Source organism: Lithobates pipiens, unplaced genomic scaffold (assembly GCF_037356315.1).
Source record: "Lithobates pipiens isolate NorthernLeopardFrog02 unplaced genomic scaffold, aLitPip1_a1.2 Scaffold_18, whole genome shotgun sequence".
NCBI classification, from domain to species: domain Eukaryota; kingdom Metazoa; phylum Chordata; class Amphibia; order Anura; family Ranidae; genus Lithobates; species Lithobates pipiens.
This window is the reverse complement of record NW_027507758.1, coordinates 626,558,804-626,576,690: the sequence shown is the minus strand read 5'-3', so window position 1 is coordinate 626,576,690 and position 17,887 is coordinate 626,558,804. Positions and strand designations below refer to the sequence as shown.

Sequence of the window (17,887 nt, the reverse complement as noted above, 5' to 3'; positions counted from 1 at the left end):
GGAGATTACGGTAAATGACACTGTCTCTTTCCACATTATTAGTAGAAGCCATAATCCTAGCTGGTGTTTCAATTTAGGAAATTCTACAAGAAACGCCCGTACCTGCACTCATTCAGTTCTGAATATTTCTGATTGTTGCGCCTTTAATGGAGAGTCTTGTTCTTTATACCAGACATATCCAAGCAAGACTGGAGTGAATATGGAGTTGAATAAAAAACTCTTGCCTCTAAAAATAGTAGTAAAAAGGCTTTTCAAACATTGTTTCAGGTTTTAGTAGTAGAAGCTGCAGTAGATCAAGATACCGATATAAAAATGCCCCTTTGGAAATGTTGAGCTAGGATTTGGGGAGTATTCTCTTGGATGAGGGATATTGCAGTAATGATAATCATGATCATACTCTTCTTTATCTTCCTTTATCTTATATACAAGCTTATTATGTGCCTTAATAGCAGAGCCACTTGCGTTACAGATCCCTCACTTCACAATAAAGTTTATCTTAGTATGTATTATCAGAAACATAGAAGGAAGAAGCTGCGCTAAAACATGAAACCTATATGTTTGATCTAAACCAAAGTGATATTGTGAAAAATAGGTGAAAAAAAAAAACGTAAAAAAGTAAAATTACAATAATTAAATTCCTCAATATAAGTGATAAAAAACAAAATATATATATATATATATATATATATATATATATATGCAGTCTCAAATATAAGTCCACAGTGATAATTATTTTAAAAAAAACTTCCATAACTTCCAAACAAAAACACCAGTGATATCCACCACCTTATGAATTTTCTGCTTACCAGAAAGTAAGCCAAATACGCAATTGGCTTAAACCCAGCCCGGGCCTTTAATTCCCAAATGGATATGACAGCAGGGAAACTTTGGATCTTAAAGGGGTTGTAAAGGTTCGTTTTTTATTTTCTACATAGGTTCCTTTAAGCTAGTGCATTGTTGGTTCAGTTACCTTTTCCTTCTATTTCCCTTCTAAATGTTTTTTTCTTTGTTTTGTCTGAATTCCTCACTTCCTGTTCCTCCTCAGTAAGCTGTTCTGGCTGACTAACCACCACTCAGATGATGGTGAGAAGTTTACTGAGGAGAAACAGGAAGTGAGAAATTCAGACAAAGAAAAAAAACATTTAGAAGGGAAATTGAAGGAAAAGGTAAGTCAGCCAACAATGCACTAGCTTAAAGGAACCTATTTAGAAAATAAAAAATTAACCTTTACAACCCCTTTAAACACCTTGTGACTCCACACACGTATTTGACACCAAGAAAAGAAAATATATGACATAGCGTAATATTGTCAAAAAAGATAAAAAAAATCTACTAAGCGACATAATTGCACTTACAATGTGAATCAAAGTTGCATGCAAACAATAAATGTAAACACCCAGTGAATCTGATGAATTCAAGTGTCCCAACACCACATAGAGGGCCTCCTTACCGGATAACCAGCCCAAAGATGCAAACAAGCTCCCAAAATAGACAAATCCTCAGCTGAATACACACGGGGAATCAGATGATGGTTGGTTCAAATAAGCAGAAAAACAGACTTCCGTGACTCTTGTCTGTATCAATATTTGTTAACCCAGAAGAGAGATATAGCAGACCATGGCATAATATCGTCTAGCTGGTTTATTTGTATAAAAAAAGAATGCACTTACAAAATAATCGATTACATGCACTTAAAAATGAAGCTGACCGGCAACAAAAAACACAAACTCCCGTCCTCGTCAACGGCGTGGTGACGTCAGCACGTACCTCCCACTATCAGAAACAAGCAGATCGTGCTGCAATGAAGAGAGATCATGAGTGAGATCATGCAATCATAATCTCAAGAGGGGGTTGAAGGGATATTTTAGCTTAATGTTTGTTTTAGCTTTTCGGGTGAGATTTTAGGGCCTCGTTCTAAGGTATTGCATACTAGCTCATTATGCCTTTTCCCTTGCAGGCCTGAAAAAAAAAATGTCAGCGGGTTTACTCCCACCTTAAGCTGACCATAGAGACATGGAAATTCAGCGGGTTCAGCAGGGATCGGTCACATTTCCATCCATGTGTGGTCACTGACGGATAAAAGTCACTCCATCAAGGGCTGCAGCCAATAGCTTCATCCCTGATCCGTGTATTCTGAGAGCGGAGGAGCGCCCCCCATTGTCAGAATACAATAGTGCAGCGGGAAGGATTCCCCCATCCCCCTCCAATGTGTGGATGGGGGAATCACTTCTGTTTTTTCACTCATCCCGCTGGATGAACGATAAAACTGAACCATGTATGGCCAGATTTGGAAGGAAGATATATTCATCATCAACTGATCCCCCTGCAATTATTAATCTAGGTCTCCACACTATATATGTGGGTATCATCATCTGCTGGAGATAAAAGACATTACAGTGACTATGGAGGAAGAGGACGGACATGACGGGGGGTTACTGGGTGTAAATAGAAAATAAGATCTTATTACCTCCTCTGCTGCCACTTCCAACAATGTCTTCTCTCTACTTCCTCCCGACTCACCTCTCACCCGTAACTTCCTGTCTGTATCTGACATCACTTCCTGTCTGTATTCCATAGAGACTTCCTATCTGGGTAGAAGTGAGATCTCCACCTTGTGGAGCTCAGATGAACTGCAGCCCTGAGTAACATCTGTTAGTGTGAACATGGCCTTGTGCTGTGTGTTTATGAACTGTATATCCTTATAGATGGGGGTCATCTCCACTGCCTTGTGTAAATTCATATGCAACGTAAAGTGCTCTGTGTTCAAGATGCTGCTCGCTGCAGATTAACTGATTCCACTTTAGAAGTGGACTTAAGAGCATATGTGACACAATGCTTGCATACCCCAGACCGGTGTTCTGATAAACTGAGTAACAGGGCAGCAAACTGGGCAGAATGTATAACCAGCGTCCCATCCTGTGACATGAAAATCAGCTGTAGCTCCAAACTGCGCAGGCGCAATGCGTCATACATCCCTTCAGTGGCTGACGTCAGTGCATGGAGGAATTTGCCTGACAAAATGCTCGACCGACTACTGTGCATGCGCACGGCGGAAATCAACTAACATTTATGAAATGTATGTTGTTAAGGCCATCTTGGTACACCTTACACATAAGCGTTAGTTGATTTCCGCCATGCGCAGTAGTTGGTTGAGCATTTTGTCAGGCAAATTCCTCCATGCACTGACGTCAGCCCATGAAGGGATGAATGAATGAAATACTTGTATAGCGCACAATGCGAACTGAATCGCCTCTAGGCGCTGTGGCGAGCTTTGATCATCTGCTAAAAGAGGAAGGTCTTGAGTTTTTTCCTAAAAGCCAGGTGATTTTCTTCTAGGCGGATGTTGATTGGTAGAGCATTCCATAGCCGAGGCCCTTGGACAGCGAATCTCCGATCACCCTTGGGTTTATACCGGGCTTTGGGCACGAGGAGGAGGTTTTTGTTGGCTGATCGAAGACTGCGGTTTGGTGTGTAATGATTTATTTTCTCCATTAGGTATTGCGGAGCTTCTCTATGCACGCATTTGTGGGTGAGGCAAAGGGTCTTGAACGTGATCCGATTTTTTACGGTTAGCCAATGTAAGCTCCTCAGCGAAGGAGAGATGGATTCCCAGGGTTTTTTTCCTGTTATCAGCCTTGCCGCCGTGTTTTGGATCAGTTGTAATCGCGCAAGTTGATATTGTGGTAATCCTATGTAAAGGGAATTTGCGTAGTCCAGTCGTGAATTAATGATTGTTCCAACTACCACTGCTTTGTCATTCTTTGGGATAAAAGGGATGAGTCTGCGAAGCATGCGCAGCAGATGGTGAGATCCACTGACTACTGCTCCTATTTGTGCATCCATTGACATTTGTGCGTCTAAAATAACCCCGAGACTCTTCGCTTTGGTCTTTGGGGAGATAGTCTGCCCAAAGACGGTTGGTGGAGACCAGGAGGTTTTGGTTACGGCATTATGATTTGGGTGTAAGATAAGAAGCTCCGTCTTTGATTCGTTCAGCTGGAGGGAGTTAGTGGTCATCCAGTCCTCTATTGATTTGAGTCAGTTTTCAAGTTGTTGTTGGTGATCTTTTTTTCCATTGATCCGGAAATAAAGTTGCGCGTCGTCAGCGTAAGAGTGGAAGCAGAGATCTGAGCATCTGATGATTTGAAGGAGTGGGCGAATGTAAATGTTGAAGAGAACGGGTGACAAGGGAGAGCCTTGAGGGACTCCGCAGGTGACTGCCTGAGTTTCGGAGAGGAATTTTCCTAGTTTCACTGTCTGTGACCGATTTCTTAGGAAGGACGCGAACCATTGGAGATCTATGTCTTGGACTCCGGCTACTTCTGTGAGGCGGACGAGTAGAGTATTGTGATCTACTGTATCAAACGCTGCACTTAGGTCTAGCAGTACGAGGAGACACGGCTCTCCGTCATCTGCTGCTTCGAGGGCGTCATCCCAAATCTTGAGGAGAGCTGTTTCTGTTCCATGACCCGGGCGGAAGCCTGATTGCAGCGGGTCCAGGAGTTTGTGAGTATCCAGGTGAAGTTGTAGCTGATGTACTACAGCTTTCTCCATGATCTTAGAAATGGTGTTGAGGCTTGTAATTGGCCTACAGTTGTTTGGATCCTGAGGGTCCAGGTTTGGTTTCTCGAGTAGAGGTTTGACGATGCCTTGTTTGAGGATGCTGGGCTACTCTACAAGCCAACTAGAAATGCCCGCTTCTGAGAAATTCAGGCTCTCCCAAATTGAGCACTTTCTTATCTATCTGGTTGGATAAAACAGAGCCTCTTAAATCTACAAACAATGGTGCTCTAATCTCATGGATCAGAGGGGGGTATCTTGATTATATATTCCTTGCTGGCATATACAGGAGGAATGACAAGCCATTGTATTGCTGGGCGTGGGAACATGACATGGAGATTTCATGGGACAGTAATGCATGGTTTCAAGCTTTACAGCGCTCCTATAAAAGGTATCCTTAACATTCCACTAATTAAAGCCAATGTTAAACGCCTTACTAGATGGATCTATGTTCCTGCTAGATTAGCAGTAATGCATCCAGATGTCTCTCCCCTATGCTTTAGAGGTTGTAACCTAGTTGGAACCATGTACCATGTCTGGTGGTCCTGTCCTCGCATCAGAATTTACTGGAACAATGTTTTTCAACTCCTAAGGAAAATTTTGGGAGTAGCAATACCTCAATATTTCACCATGGCTCTCCTAAACCGTAGAGTTGATAGTATACATAAGCATATGCAAACCTTAGGTTTTTTTTTTCGTTCTCTTGGGAGCCAAGGCTGAAGCCTGGAAAAAAACCTACTACTATCTCATTATGACTCAAGAGCAAGTAGTGGCTAAGCTTCAGGATAAAGTTCCTAAGTTTGAGACTATTTGGGAAACTTGGGCGACCTATACTGGCATCTCCCTTTGTCCGGGCATTACATCAGACTCTTAGGACCTCCCTGACTTCTTTTCCCTTCCTTTAATTTCTCCCTGCTGTTCTCTCAGGGATACCTTGATATATCTCTCTCTTGTTTCCCTCCCACTTTTCATATCTATATTTCCCTTCTGTTTAACCGCTTCAGCCCCAGAAGATTTTACTCCCTTCCTGACCAACTGACTTTTTACAATTTGGCACTGCGTCACTTTAACTGATAATTGCGCGGTCTTGCAAGGCTGTACCCAAACCAAAATGGTGTCTTTTTTCCCCACAAATAGAGCTTTCTTTTGGTGGTATTTGATCACCTCTGCCATTTTTATTTTTTGCGCTATAAACAAAAAAAGAGTGACAATTTTGGAAAAAATACATTTTTTACTTTTTGCTATAATAAATATCCTCAAAAATGTCTACATATTTTTTGGAAAAAAAAATAATAAAAAAAAATCGCAATAAGTGTATATTGCTTGGTTTGCGCAAAATTTATAGCATCTACAAACTATGGGAAAGATCTATAGCATTTTTTTATACTAGTAATGGTGGTGATCTGAGATTTTTAGCGGTACTGCGACAGATCGGACACTTTCGACAGATTTTTGGAACCACTGACATTTATACAGGGATCAGTGTTATAAAAATTTACGGATTACTGTGTAAATGTCACTGGCGGGGAAGGGGGTTAACACTATGGGCGATCAAGAGGTTAACTGTGTTCCCTAGTTAGTGTATCTAACTGTATGGGGATAGGACTGACTAGGGGAGGAGACATGTTGTTTCACCTTAGTAGGAATAAACGATATGTCTCCTCTCTCCTGACAGAACAGGGATTTGTATGTTTACACACATAAATCCCTGTGCAGCCGCTCGTGATCACGATCATGGGTAGCTGGCGGCAATCGTGCATGCGTGCCTCCTGGTGGCTCTTAAAGGGTACAACGTACCCATACCGGGTTTCACCTAGCAGAGCCATTCTGCCAACATATATTGGTGTGAGCTGGTCAGCAAGTGGTTAAAATTGGTCTCCCTATGCAAAGGAGGATACTTTATCTCCCCTGCTTGGGGCTGATGGATCTCCAATGTGAGTAATTGGAGTTATATGTACCACCTAGACCAAGGTACAAATGGAGATGTCCTACGGACTCTCCTACTTTACTTTTACATGAAGCGCTTATCCTCTCATGGCATGCCCCACTTGCTGTATTGGAAGCATTAGGGGTGGGGCTTTGGCTCCTGTACTGTGGGGAGGTGACTTCACTTTTAACAGATTGATCCCACGGGGGTGATGTGTGGTTGCCCTCTCGCGTGCGGGGACCAGAGATTTTTGTCCACTCAACATGCTGCAATTAAATAAGCCCCTCTGGGCTAAAGCACATGGGTAATGATCTTCAGCTATAGGTCTCAACATCATCTTAGCTCCTTTATCTTACCTCAGATGTACACAACTTATTCTCTGAACCAAGCTGTAACCACTTTGGCTCTTACATTATAGGAACCTGTTTATATATTGTTATAGTCATGTTCTCAAGCCTTACAGGCGGATATGCTATTCTTATATCGTTATTCCTTCTTCAAGTAAACAATCAACATATTGAAAAGTAGAAAATGGAAAGCCCAATTGATGGGTGATTTGATGTCGCTGTAAAACTTGAAGAAGTGGCTTCAAAGCCTGACGCTTAGAGATGGTGAGCTGAGATAGATCAGCAAAAAGTTGATAGGCATGTCCCTGGAACATCAGTGAATCTTTTGCTTTAGCTGAAGCTAGAAGTTGTTCCTTGGTACAGAAATAGTGAAATTTGGCGATATCATTGCGCAGTGGTCCATCAGCTTTGCGAGGTGTGAGGGCTTTTTGAATCCTGTCCGTCTCCATTCGTTCAACTGGTGTGAAAGGTTGTAGTTCTTGAAATAGGGATAGCATAGTGGCTTGCAAATCAGTGACAGATTCAGGTATTCCACGTATACGGATATTGGAAGAGAAAAGGAGCGAATGGCAAAAACATGCGCTCGTTTCTCTAGGTGCCACATCCAAAAATACACAATGAAAAAACTGAAGAATTCCCCTGGGTGGACTTCATAGGCAACTAGAGATACAAAGTAAAAATATGTCACAATACTATAATAACAATAGATTTTATTAAAGATCAAACATGATTAAAAATAGAAAGATTTGAAACATTGATTAACTGAACGCAGTCAGTTGGTACCACCATAATAGAGAGTTTTCATAGTAAAACCTCCTTACACCCAACACGTTTCGGGATAAAGTGCAGTCCTTCTTCAGGGGTGCAAAAGAAGGAGGGACTCATAAGCAGGCTGGTTTTTCAGTGTTTCATTGGTTAACATTAAAAGCATTTTGTAGACAAAAAACAGCATGTGAAGGGTGTATCGGTGTGGCCACTGTCTCAGTGCATGAGAGATGTTAGGAGAGTCTAAGAAATGGACTCAATATTTCTGTCTCTATGGGGGAGGGGGAGTCAACTCCCCACACTCCAAGGCCAATGGCCGGCCAGATGGATAAGCTGGGACCAGATAGGAAAATCCCTGTTAAAGCGGGAGTCCGCCGTTTTTTTATTTTTTATTTTTAAAGCCAGCAGCTACAAATACTGCAGCTGCTGACTTTTAAAATAGTGACACTTACCCGCCCAGCGCGCCCGCGATGTCGGCACCTGAAGCAGATCTCTCGATCGTCTCTCGGGTGCTGCCGCCGCCATCTTGGGTATGGGAATCAGGAAGTGGAGCCTTTCGGCTTAAATTCCCGGTTCCCTACTGCGCATGCGCGAGTCGCGCTGCGCAATAAGGATGGTTCCCGGTGTCTCTGGGATCCGTGTGTTTCCCAGCAGGCAGCGGGGGACTTTCGGAAAGGGGCGTACCTTCTGCAGAATCTACGCCGGAAGTGGGTGCAGATACCTGTACTGTACAGGTACCTGCACCCCCCTCCCCCCTGAAAGGTGCCAATTGTGGCGCCGGAGGGGGGGAGGATTCCAATGAGCGGAAGGTCCACTTTAATGTTTGAGGTACACCAGCAGAGCTGGTAGCCAAATTTGAGGTGAGGCCACCCGTAGCAACTTGTATATCAAGCAGTAAAGAGGAGACAGCCTCACATCCCAGCACCCAGCCATGCAATGCTTCGTATATAGATATTGGAACGCTGGGCCCTATTTTTGTAATCTTCCAAATGAGATTGAAGAACTAGGTTTTCTTCAATGAAGTTTTGCAAATTCATCTGCATAAGTCTGGGTGTTATTTTTAAGTTCATCAACCCACAGTTCAAGGTTTGCAGTGTGTTGGCCCAGTTCTCCAATTTCCCTTGTCAGACTGTCTGTAATATGATCTGAGGTCTGTTTAAGGGCTTTGCGAAGCATTTTTTCAAATTGCCTCAAAACAGAAGAAGAATGACCAAGGTCTGTAAAATATGTCATTTGTAAAGTTTGTATATCTGAATCTGAGTGTCAGAGAGGTTACCTGGCTGGACGACTTTCTGGCCGCTCTGGTGCATGCCGATGCGCATTGACGTGCGCTCCTGTGGGCACTTGTGTGCGTGTACCGGCTGGCTCTGATGTGTGCGCTGGTGCCTGTGAGCACTGGTTCGCGTGCCTCTATGGGCGCCGGTGCGCACTGTTTTGGCGCTGACCGACCTATTTAGTTCAGCTGAACCCATTGCCCGGTGCTGCCTGATCAACAGCTTCCCGTGACCTTGCTCCTGTACCAGTATCTCTGCTCTGATTGCCTGGCGACTCGGCTTGCCCCTCGGACTCCCTGGATTTCTGCCTGCACCTGACCTCGGCTTGTTTGACTTTGCTCCTGCCTACCCCTCTGTACTTCGTTGACGAAACGTTACCGAACCCGGACTTGCCTGCTCCTACTCAGCACCTGTTGCCTGTGTTCCTGTCTACCATCTTGCTGTCTGAAGATTCTCCACTTCCAGCATCAAGATCCACATCACCAGACTCTCATACTACTCCGTACTCCTATGCTTCCTCACCTCTCTACCAGGGAATGCGAGTCAGATACGTAATGGAGACCTCCCTCTGCCCAAGCGGACTTGCCGGTCAGGTACGTAGCAGTCTGATACTGAGTCATATTTCCCCCTGTGTTGCCACAGATACCTTAGAGCTCTCAGGGGATTTCACTGAGTGTGAGGTAACGGGGGAAGGGATGAAGCTAGTGCCATTGTGACTGAGGCAACACTTTTGTTGTTTTTTGGGCTTCATTTTCAGACGAGAACTCCCAAGAACCATTACATTAAGTGGCGGGTGTTATTAGCAGACCGAGTAACAATATTTACTGGGTGAAGGTGAGCGGGACATGGCATAATATGGCAGAAACATCCCTTCAGGAGCAGAGCTCTAAGCTGTCATGTCTGCTCAGTCAGGCTCCGCCCATGTGCCTTGGATGCAATTTTTCATTCCAACTATGTGTTTTCATGTTATATCTTGTATATGGATATTTCTAATTTTTAAGTGATATTGTATTGTTTAGAGACACATTACAAATCAGCTCTTAACCTTATGTGTATATATACACAGTATACCTTTATTAGAGCTGGGCGATTTTCTAAAAAAAAAAAAAAAATATTCACGATCCGAATCAATTTATGGAATTTTTTTTTTTTTTACTAGGAATGGTGGCAGTCACTTATAGCGGGACTTTGCCAATGCGGTGGACAAAATTGGTAACTAACATGTTTTTGAGACACCAATACAGTGGTCAGTGCTGAAAATGTTAACTATCACTGTACTGACACTTGCCTAGAAGTGGCTAACTTCAAAGGGTTAAATGTGTGCTTGCCAACAGTGGGGGGGGGGATGCTTGTACTATGGCAAGGCAGAGATCCATGTTCCTGCTGAGCAGAAACACAGGATCAATGCCTTCCCTTGTCACAGAACAGCAATTTGCCTTATTTACATGGCCATTCTCTCTGTGTCCTGAATGACTGGCGGGCACCGGCGGATATCGGGTTTGCCGGACCAACTGATTGGCTCCTGCTGTGTCCATTCACAGCGGGAGTGGGTCGTCCGCATGCGCGCCTCAGACCCAAAGGTGCAGAATAGCATACAGGTACCTGATTCTGCCTACCACAGTAAATGTATGTTGGGCGGTCCACATCTGGCTAAATAAAACACAGTCAATATTCATCACAGCCAGCGAATGCAGGTTACATTTGTTGAACTTTTTTTTTAAATAGATCTTTAAGTGTCTATGAAAGCTTACAACACAAAATGTACTCAGCCAATGAAAGGTAATGTCTCCATTATTATTTTTCTACTGCTATCAATGGCCAACACGGTACAACACTTCATCCATGTCTTTGGTGATCTCTGATCTCCTTATCAACTGTTTCTTCCATGATGAAGATCAGCCATGGAGTATATCTGAGGTGTATATCAGGGTGTGCTTCTTCCCCACATGAGAGCTGTGATGTCCAGCAACATTCATATAGAAGACATTTCCCACACTGAAAGCACTAATACACCTCGAGGGTTGTGTGGGATCCCTGATGTACAGGAAGACAGGACTTCAGTGAGGAGCAATTCCCTCACTCAGGACAGGAAAGTGTCTTCTCCCCCATGTGAGATTTCTGATGTCTGGTAAGATCGGACTTCTGTGTAAAACATTTCCTGCACTCAGGACAGGAATACGGCTTCTCCCCCGTGTGAGATCTCTGATGTCTGGAAAGACTGGACTTCACTGAAAAACATTTCCCGCACTCAGGACAGGAATACGGCTTCTCCCCGGTGTGAGATTTTTGATGTGTGTACAGACTAAACTTGTCTGAAAAACATTTTCCACACTCAGGACAGGAAAGGGGCTTCTCTCCTGTGTGACATTTTTGATGTTTGTAAAGATTGAACTCCTTTGAAAAACATTTCCCGCACTCAAGACAGGAATATGGCTTCTCCCCTGTGTGAGATCTCTGATGTGTGTAAAGATGGGACTTCCGTGAAAAACATTTTCCACACTCAGGACATAAAAATGGCTTCTCCCCCGTGTGAGATCGCTGATGGCTGTAAAGATGGTACTTCTGTGAAAAACGTTTCCCGCACTCGGGACATAAAAATGGCTTCTCCCCCGTGTGAGACCTCTGATGGCTGCAAAGATGGGACTTCCGTGAAAAACATTTCCCGCACTCAGGACATAAAAATGGCTTCTCCCCTGTGTGAGATCTCTGATGGCTGTAAAGAGTTGACTTCTGTGAAAAAAGTTTCCCGCATTCAGGACAGGAATATGGTTTCCCAGCTGTGTGGAGCAGCTGATGTTTTTTAAGATTAGAATTTTGTGAAAAGCATTCTCCACACTCAGGGCAGGAATACGGCTTCTCACCTGTGTGGAACCTTTGATGTATTTGAAAATAAGACTTTTGAGAAAAACATTTCCCACACTCAGGACAGGAATACGGCTTCTCACCTGTGTGAGTTCGTTTATGCACATTAAGATTGAATTTAGAATGGAAACCCTTCCCGCACTCAGTACAGGAAAACCTCTTCTCTGTTGGAAGGACGGCACCGGCCCTCACAGTCTGAGGTTCCTCAGGATAAGAGGAATACGATGGTCCATCTACACTGTGTGGTGCCGGATAGACATTTGAGGTAGTCGGGTTTTCTCCTGGACTATACTGTGTGATGTCCTCATCTTCTACTTTACAGTCTGGAAACAAAGTGAGACAATCCTCTGAGGTTTTCCTCATCTCCCGTCCATCTACGAAAATAGAAATAAAAAGATTATTACTAGACATGAGCTGATTGGTTCCCCTAAACCAGGACTCCGCCCACATCAGGCAGCTTTGTCTCTGAGGATCTTACAATTCCCCCCTCAAGGTAACTAGTAAATGGGTCCTCTGATCTCCTACCAGATCATTTCTTTATTCATGGACCTTAGTCAGAGAGGGAGGAAACAACGAGAACTGTCTTTTATAGGAGTGACAGTGATGAGGGGATTATAGGACGAGTGTCCCCTCCCCCTCTATCACTCATTGCCATCTTCCCAACACAAGAAGTCCTGCACTTCCTTATTTAGTCCATGATTTAGTCATGAATAACAGCGGGGCTGAGCCCCACCAGAGGTCAGAGAGTGAGGATGGGGGGAGAACAACCAAGATGAAGACTGAACTAATCCTGAAGACCCCCATCATTGGGTTATTGACTCCTCCTTTATTATGACTTTCTTTAATGTTTCTAAGTTTGAGGATGTTATCACATTATTAACATGCAAAAGAATGTGCTCCAATCAAATCATACTGTACCATATAAAAATGTCCAGCTAGTAGAGCATGGGTGCAAAAGAAGTAAGGCCTATGTAATGTACAACACATAGTATATAGTGCAGGGGTCAGGATTCTATAACATACAACAATTGTATATAGCGCAGGGGTCAGGAGTAAGTACACCAAATGTATACAGTGTAGAAGTCAGCACTATGTAATGTGTAATATCATTTTAAAACCCCTCTGACATCCAAAGGGAAGGCTAGCATTTCACCCCAGAGCTGTATCCATGGAATAAATATGGGGACCAAGAAAGGTTAGTGGGTGCCAGTCACTTTTGTCTTTTTAAAGTGTTATTGCAGAACATTTCAGGAAGGTGAGGGTTGGGGGTATCAGATACTGTAGATAACTTACAGACTCTCCAGATCAATGTCCAGCTTCACGGTGTCAGAACATTTAAGCCGACTGAGCTACACTGTAAGCACATTCCCAAATTTCAGCGCATCCTTCAAGCAAGTCACCAGGCTCTTCTGAGAGACTGGTTTTCTTTGTGGCTCTCTCCAGCAAGGAGCCTTACCTTGGCACAGCTTGCTCCAGACCAGGCAGGACAGCTTTAGGATAATTTCAGGACATGTTAGGCCCTATAATAGGCTATTGGACCTAACAGCGTAGCTCTATCCAGCAGCACCTCCCTAGACCCCAGCCCAGGTGAGGAGAGTGGCACATGGCTTGTCTTTAAATATTTATTTCCTTCCCCAGCATGCACCAGTGACATAACCCTCCTACTGCATTGGCTGAAAGAAATATAAATATTCTTAACTTAAGACATATTAAACCCAAAGAAAACCGCTATTATATTGCGGCTTATCGATTCTTAGATGTGATGGCTGCATTCGTTTTGTTTTTTAGGATTCCTTTTATTTTCATCTGGTTATCTTGCCAGTAAATCTGTTCTATAAAAGCTCCAACTTTAAAAGCAGAATGTATCAGTTAGTGGCATGGGGCAGATCATTTACCACTAACAGGGGTGCTTACAATAATCGGCTTTTATTTGTTCTTGTAAAACCTTTATCCCAAAAGAAAAAAAAACAGTTTGTTGTAATAGATTATAAAGTGTGAGATGGAGTTTGGCTTCAATTGGTTACCGTTTTTAAATCTGCTAATACATCTAACACTCCCCACCCCCCAGACTGATAATGCTGCTGTCTTCAGAGTGGGGGCACTCTAATAGAGGAGGTGAATTACTGGCCAGATCACCAGGTGAAAACAGAGGGCAAAAAGCTCTAAAAAAGAAAAGTAATGCAGCCACCACATCTAAGAATTGGTAAGCTGCAATATATGACGACATTTTTGGTTTTAATATACGTTTTAGTTTGGTTTGTGAAATGTCATACTATGGTCCAGGGATAGCTGCTGTGTTACACTACAGGCATGTATTTTGTCTATCATTGCTCTGTGTATTTAATCTGTGTTCTTTTGCCTAAGCTGAGCGCTCTCATCGTACTTCTGTATTTCCCTCCCCTTCCTTCTTACTGGATTCATTCTGTTTCCGGTCATGGGGTATACATCTTTCCATGTGGCTTACATAGTTTTACTACCAATGAGTATCTTTAATTAAATGGAACATTCGAAAGGCTTCATCGTCTGTCTCCTCAACATGTGAGTTTATTCATTGAGTTAAAGGGATTGTAAAAAGGTATTTTTTTTTTCTTAAAATAACAAACATGTTATACTTACCTCCACTGTGCAGCTCGTTTTGCACAGAGTGGCCCCGAACCTGCTCTTCTGGGGTCCCTCGGCGGCTGTCTCTGCTTCTTACCGCAGGTACTTCTCACGTTCATGCGAGCTCCCTCGCATGGTGAGAAGCACCTGCGGGCGCGCTCCCTTGATACAGCCGCTCGCTGTATCACACGGCCCCACCCCCGTGAGCCGCGTCATTGAAAGTGATTGACAGCAGCGCGAGCCACTGGCTACGCTGCCTTCAATCCATCCACTCTAGCCAATCAGTGGCCAGGCTGAGTGGTGAAGAGGAAGTCGGGAGCGAGCGCGGGACTTTCGAGGGGTGAGGTAAGTAAAAACGGGGGGGCTGGGGGCACCGGCACCGTGAGATGTTTTTTCACCTTAATGCATAGAATGCATTAAGGTGAAAAAACATTTACCTTTACAACCCCTTTAAGCTGTATGAATTCATGCAAGGGATAAATCAATCACCAGGTTGTATAAGCCCTATATGAAGCTGGAGCTAAACTTATGGCCTTGTATTTGTCAGAACAGTAGAAAAACTGAGTTTTAAAGGTAATTACAAGATTTCTGGGTGACAGTACTGATACAGACAAGATTTAATGCCCTCTGCAAAAAAGAACAAGGGAGAAGCATGTGTAAGCCTCATAACCTGATTCCAGCCTGCCTGGTTTCATATTACAGCACACAGATCCTGCCTGCTTATCACTCAGCCATTATCAGCCTGTGTCAGCATAAGTTACAAAGGCTCTGAATATGAACACACAGCAGCCCCTGTATAAGACCCTGAGCCAGCTGAGTTACCCAAACTCTCAGTCAAACCAACTTGGAAAGCAATGGAGAATTATCAAGCTTTAGGCCTCATGCACACGAGACGCAGATGAAACCTCTGCAGAAACGCGCGTTTAGAAACGCGCGTTTTGCCGCGTTTGCATGCCGCGTTTAGACGCGTTTATAAAGATAACATCATGTAGACCCTCCCCAAGCTCTCAAAGCATTTTTTTTAACTATTTCTGCTATTTTGATCAGAGTGAGCAGCAGCAGCATAGAGAGCAGTTGTACACTTGCATTTGCCTCTCTTTCTGTGGTATATATTTTGAAATGGATCCCATATTGAATATATGTCAGGAAATGCTCCTGATGTTGCTCTTGATGAGACAGCAACGTCGTCGCAAATTTCGTGAGAGGTCCAGAGTCAGAGCTCGTCGATATTGGACCCATCCGTTGATGGGACAGCGAATGTCCCTTGGATATTTCACAAACATGTATGTTCAGCTGCGTACCTACCCCGACAAGTTTTTTAATTTTAGCCGGATGACCATTGTCACATTTGATCTGCTGTTAGAAAAAGTACGACCTGGTCTGACATTCGTGGACACCAATATGAGAAACTGTGTGTCACCAGAGGAACGTCTGTTGGTAACGATCAGGTATGTGTATATATTTATAAAATATATTTATCTATAGATGCACAGATAAAAAAAATTGTCTGTCCTTTTAAAAAAAAAAATTATGTCTATTTATAGTAAATTATCCAATTTTTTTAAATATCTAAAATTTTATTCTGCCAATTTTTAACATGTTTTCATAGAATATATTAATATAAAACAATATTAAAATAGTTAATTATTTATTTTTTAATCTTAATATGTTTTTATTCTTTTTTTCTATTTTCAAATTGATTTATTTAAAAGCAAATCTATGTTAATTAGATTTTTTATAATTGTTTTCAATTTATTTGACCAACTTTTTAATATATTTTCATCGTGAAATATGTACTGATTAATATATTTAAATTTATTGCTGCAGTATATGGTATTATTATATTTTTTAATGCCTTATTAAAATATCCATAATCCTAACACTAACCATTCATCCTAACCCTAAACAATAACCCTAACCCTAACCCCTAACACTAACCCCACCCCTAACAGCTAACCATATCCCTTACACAAACCCTAACCCTAAACAACCCTAATCCAACCAAAAAATCATAAACAATAACCCTAACCCTAACACCCAACCCTAATGACCAAATTATATTGCCGCTGATGGTCACAGTTGACTTTGAGGCCATGTATCTTTGATGCAGAAAAGTGCATGACATTTTGCGACCCGACTTTGGATATGTTGTAGTGCTAGATCCACAGTGTCAGCATACCGAATTTGGGGTTCCTGGCAATAAGTGGCCCCAAGATATGGGCCCCCAAAGTCGGGTCGCAAAATGTCATTCTCTGATACAGAAAAGTGCATGACTTTTTGCGACCCGACTTTGGGGCCCCCTATCTCGGGGCCACTTAGTGAGAGGATCCTCAAATTTGGATATGTTGTTGTCCTAGATCCACAGTGTCAGCATACCGAATTTGGGGTTCCTGGCAATAAGTGGCCCCAAGATATGGGCCCCCAAAGTCGGGTCTCAAAAAGTCATTCTCTGATGCAGAAAAGTGCATGACTTTTTGCGACCCGACTTTTGGGCCCCCTATCTCGGGGCCACTTAGTGAGAGGATCCTCAAATTTGGATATGTTGTTGTCCTAGATCTACAGTGTCAGCATACCGAATTTGGGGTTCCTGGCAATAAGTGGCCCCAAGATATGGGCCCCCAAAGTCGGGTCTCAAAAAGTCATTCTCTAATGCAGAAAAGTGCATGACTTTTTGCGACCCGACTTTGGGGCCCCCTATCTCGGGGCCACTTAGTGAGAGGATCCTCAAATTTGGATATGTTGTTGTCCTAGATCCACAGTGTCAGCATACCGAATTTGGGGTTCCTGGCAATAAGTGGCCCCAAGATATGGGCCCCCAAAGTCGGGTCGCAAAATGTCATTCTCTGATGCAGAAAAGTGCATGACTTTTTGCGACCCGACTTTGGGGCTTCCTATCTCGGGGCCACTTAGTGAGAGGATCCTCAAATTTGGATATGTTGTTGTCCTAGATCCACAGTGTCAGCATACCGAATTTGGGGTTCCTGGCAATAAGTGGCCCCAAGATATGGGCCCCCAAAATCGGGTCGCAAAATGTCATTCGCTGATGCAGAAAAGTGCATGACTGCAGTATAATCCTATGGTGCCATATTCAGCACCAAAACAATGTGCTTTAAAACATTGATTCACGTATATACAGTATTCATTTTATTATATTGAAAAAATATATATTTATACTTGTTATTAATGAACACATTATATCTAATAAATTATTATTTTTTTAAATTTAGGTTTCTGGCAACCGGTCAATCATATGCATCTCTACATCATTATTTTTTAATGGGCGTTTCCACCATTTCCAAAGTCGTACGAGAAACCAGCACTATACTTTGGGAGGTGCTACACAGAGAGGTAATGCCAGTTCCAACACAGTGTATGTGGCAGAACATAATTAATGAATTTTGGGAAAAAACTAACTTCCCAAACTGTATTGGAGCACTGGACGGCAAACATGTACGCGTCAAAAAGCCACCAAAGTCGGGCTCTATGTACTTTAATTATAAGAAATATTTTTCAATTGAGTTGCTTGCACTAGCTGACGCCAAATCTAAATT

General features: G+C 42.9%; 1 protein-coding gene across 1 annotated transcript in view; it reads right to left on the bottom strand.

Moving 5' to 3' along the window:
* The window catches only part of LOC143986869 (uncharacterized), a 133,286-nt gene that overhangs the window by 73,996 nt on the left and 41,403 nt on the right, over positions 1–17,887 (bottom strand). The window contains 1 exon segment of the mRNA XM_077485276.1: positions 10,953–12,109. Within this exon segment, the coding sequence (XP_077341402.1) occupies positions 10,953–12,109 (1,157 nt within the window).